This window comes from Triticum urartu, chromosome 5A (genome assembly GCF_056163025.1).
Source record: "Triticum urartu cultivar PI428250 chromosome 5A, HENAU_Tu73, whole genome shotgun sequence".
Lineage (NCBI taxonomy): Eukaryota > Viridiplantae > Streptophyta > Magnoliopsida > Poales > Poaceae > Triticum > Triticum urartu.
In genome coordinates this window covers 634,135,273-634,138,522 of record NC_141877.1, presented here as the reverse complement: position 1 = coordinate 634,138,522, position 3,250 = coordinate 634,135,273, and the positions used below count along the sequence as shown (strand labels likewise).

General features: G+C 50.8%; 1 protein-coding gene across 1 annotated transcript; it reads left to right on the top strand.

Annotated features, from left to right (window-relative positions):
• The first annotated feature begins 230 nt into the window (after positions 1 to 230).
• Positions 231 to 1,803, top strand: LOC125507540 (putative L-type lectin-domain containing receptor kinase V.8). Its single transcript, XM_087524729.1, has 2 exons — positions 231 to 777; positions 1,118 to 1,803. The coding sequence occupies exons 1-2, from the start codon at positions 231 to 233 to the stop codon at positions 1,801 to 1,803; spliced, it is 1,233 nt and encodes a 410-aa protein (XP_087380855.1).
• Positions 1,804 to 3,250: the final 1,447 nt, after the last annotated feature.

Below are 3,250 nucleotides of genomic sequence, written 5' to 3'. Positions count from 1 at the left end.
TGAACCTGGATTTTTAATAATATGGTTATGTGCATCAAAAGATGCAGAGACCGGGGATATCCTTCTTTTCGAAAAGAAAAATCACTGGCTATCTATAGGGTGCATCGATATTAATAGATTGTGGAATCTGCATACCTAAACTCACTCACTGGATTGCTAGTATATAAAGCAAGCTATTAGCGACTAAGGTGAGGCAGAGAGCTAGCTAGCAAAAGTAGGGCAAGCATACAATGGCGTTAGATCAACCCAAGCAGCTTGTCCCATGTCTTCTCCTCCTGTTGATCATGCTGTCCTTGTCCCAGGCGAAGGCACAGCAGTGCAAAACCCCTGATTCCGGCCAGGATCGGAGGACCGTAACCATAGAGGATGCCCCTTTCGAATTTTATCTGATCAACAAAGCATCCAGCCGGGCCTTCAGCTTCTTCCCTAACATCTCCGACTACACTGCGAACAACACGGCTGGCCTCAGGTTCCTCCGTAACCTGCCCAACTCGGATGTGAACAACACCGTGGTGTTGTCCACGTCCGGATTCTGGATTGGTTCGTCGGGAGTTCACCGGAGCCAGCTGGGATCGTACGGCCTCACCATCGTCTATCAGCCGCCGCCGGACCAGAACCGTAGTGGGCTCGCCTTCCTCATCCTCCCTTACTCCGCGCGTAATGGCCTCTTAGCGAAGCAACTCGTGGCCAGCGATGTCGGCTCGCTCGGCCTTTTCAATCCTACATCTAGAAGCGCTCCCGTCTCCGGCAGCTCGGTCTCCGCCACCGCCAGGATTGGTGCGCTGGATAAACTCATGGCCATAAGCTACTACAGTAGTAGCATCAAAAAGTGGATTTGATTTTCGGCCATTTCGGCCATCTCGGCCTGGGTCGAAAAGTATATTTAGACCGAAATTACTCAAATTTAGCAAAATTTGGTCAAATTTAAGTTCAAATTGTAGTCAAATTTTGATCAAATTTCAGCCAAAATGTTTGAAAATGGCCGAAATTCGGCCATCTCGGCCTGGAACGAAAAAAAAGCTCAAACCGAAAATCAAAACACAGGATGGTAGCGTCATGGTTGTCGATATCAATATCGATCATGTGTTAGCTGCCATCTCTAACTCTAACTATTCAGTGTGGATCGACTACGACCGTGTGGGGCGTAGCCTGTCGGTGTACGTGGACTTTGAAGGCAAGCCCAAGCCTGACAAAAGCATAGTTGAGTCGCAAAACATCAGCAGCCTTGGTTCCCCATTCTTCTATTTTGGCCTCCTCTCCACGACCGAGCAGCTGGTTCGCGCCGGGTACATCAAATGGAGCGCAACGGTCGAGGACTTCACTGTCTACCCCGACAAAGACAGCTTCCTCACAAGGAAGGTAACCATCATATCATCCGTCCTCGGGTCTGTAGCCGCCGCAGCGGCGATGGCGGCTGCCGTGGCGTGCTACTTGAACTCAAGGTACCAGCGGTGGCACAAGGATTTGGACCAGCTCGCTAAATCCATGGAACGCCTCCCCGGAGTCCCAATGAAGGTCGACTTCACCGACACCAACAAGGCCACCCGCAACTTCCACGAGGACATGAAGCTTGGTGGAGGCGGGTTTGGCATCGTCTATAGGTGCACGATCCCCACCACCGGTTCCAAGACGGAGCGACGGATGGACATGGCCATCAAGAGGTTCATGCGTGACGTGCAGAACCGCCGCTATGACGACTTTTTTGCCGAGGTTAGCATCATCAACCGGTTGCGGCACAAGAATATCATCCCCCTCATCGGTGAGCATCATCCAAATAATACATTTAATCTAAGTTGGCTGTGAATTTAGCTCACAGCTACTCTTGGTGTTGGATTGGCCTTTGTTTCGTTTATTATGCTCTGTTTTTATTCGGATTTAAAATATTCTGTTCGTGGATACATGTTGTATTTGTACATAACCTAAATATTTCAGATAATTCCCTGTAGGATACTATATTGAGTTATGTATTGCAATGGAGGTCATATATCTATATTGCGTGTAGGACCCTATATATATGGAGTTAGGATAATTAATTGTGGTTAGAGGTCAAATGCGACTGGCAATCCATTCTAAATTTCTAGCTATGCACTTGTAGAAATACATAAACACTAGTTTTCATAACTCCGCAAGTAAACAAATTTCAGGATGGTCATACAACAAAGGAGTGCCGCTGCTTGTGTTCGAGTTCATGACAAACGGTAGCCTAGACCAACATCTCTTCCACAGAGGCGGCAACGACACCAGACAACGAAACACCAATGGCGCCATCCGGCAATGGGCAACCCGCTACGAGATCATCAGGGGCATAGCCACCGGCCTGCACTATGTGTCTATGTCCACCACGAGTACGAGCCCATGGTGCTCCACCGTGACATCAAGGCGAGCAACATCATGCTGGACTCGAGTTTCCAGGCCCGTCTTGGTAACTTCGGCCTGGCCTGCACCGTCTCTGTCGACAGGAACTCCGTCACCGGTGTGGGTGGTGTTGGGTTTCGTAGTAATTTCAAAAAATTTCCTACGCACACGCAAGATCATGTGATGCATAGCAATGAGAGGGAAGAGTGTTGTCTACGTACCCAACGCAGACCGACTGCGGAAGCGCTGACACAACGTAGAGGAAGTAGTCGTACGTCTTCACGATCCAACCGATCAAGCACCGAAACTACGGCACCTCCAAGTTCGAGCACACGTTCAGCTCGATGACGATCCCCGGACTCCGATCCAGCAAAGTGTCGGGGAAGAGTTCCGTCAGCACGACGGCGTGGTGATGATCTTGATGCACTACAGCAGCAGGGCTTCGCCTAAACTCCGCTACAGTATTATCGAGGACTATGGTGGCAGGGGGCACCGCACACGGCTAAGGAATAGATCACGTGGATCAACTTGTGTGTTTCTGGGGTGCCTCTGCCTTAGTATATAAAGGACTAGAGGGGGGGGAGGCTGGCCGGCCATAGGAGGCGCGCCAGGAGAGTCCTACTCCCTCTGGGAGTAGGATTCCCCCCCCCCCCCCAATCCTAGTTGGAATAGGACTCCTTGAGGGGGGAAAGAGAGAGAGGGGGGCCGGCCACCTCTCCTAGTCCTAATAGGACTAGGGGAAGGGGGGAGGCGCGCGGCCACCTTGGGCTGCCCCTTTCTCCTTTCCACTAAGGCCCATCAAGGCCCATATGGTTCCTGGGGGGTTCCGGTAACCTCCCGGTACTCCGGTAAAATCCCGATTTCACCCGGAACACTTCTGATATCCAAACATAGG

Bases quoted from the DNA above. Each gene is read 5' to 3' on its own strand.
- LOC125507540 (XM_087524729.1), top strand. From the start codon at position 231: ATGGCGTTAGATCAACCCAAGCAGCTTGTCCCATGTCTTCTCCTCCTG. The intron at 778-1,117 runs GTGCGCTGGATA...CTAACTATTCAG, and splicing joins CTCCGCCACCGCCAGGATTG to TGTGGATCGACTACGACCGT.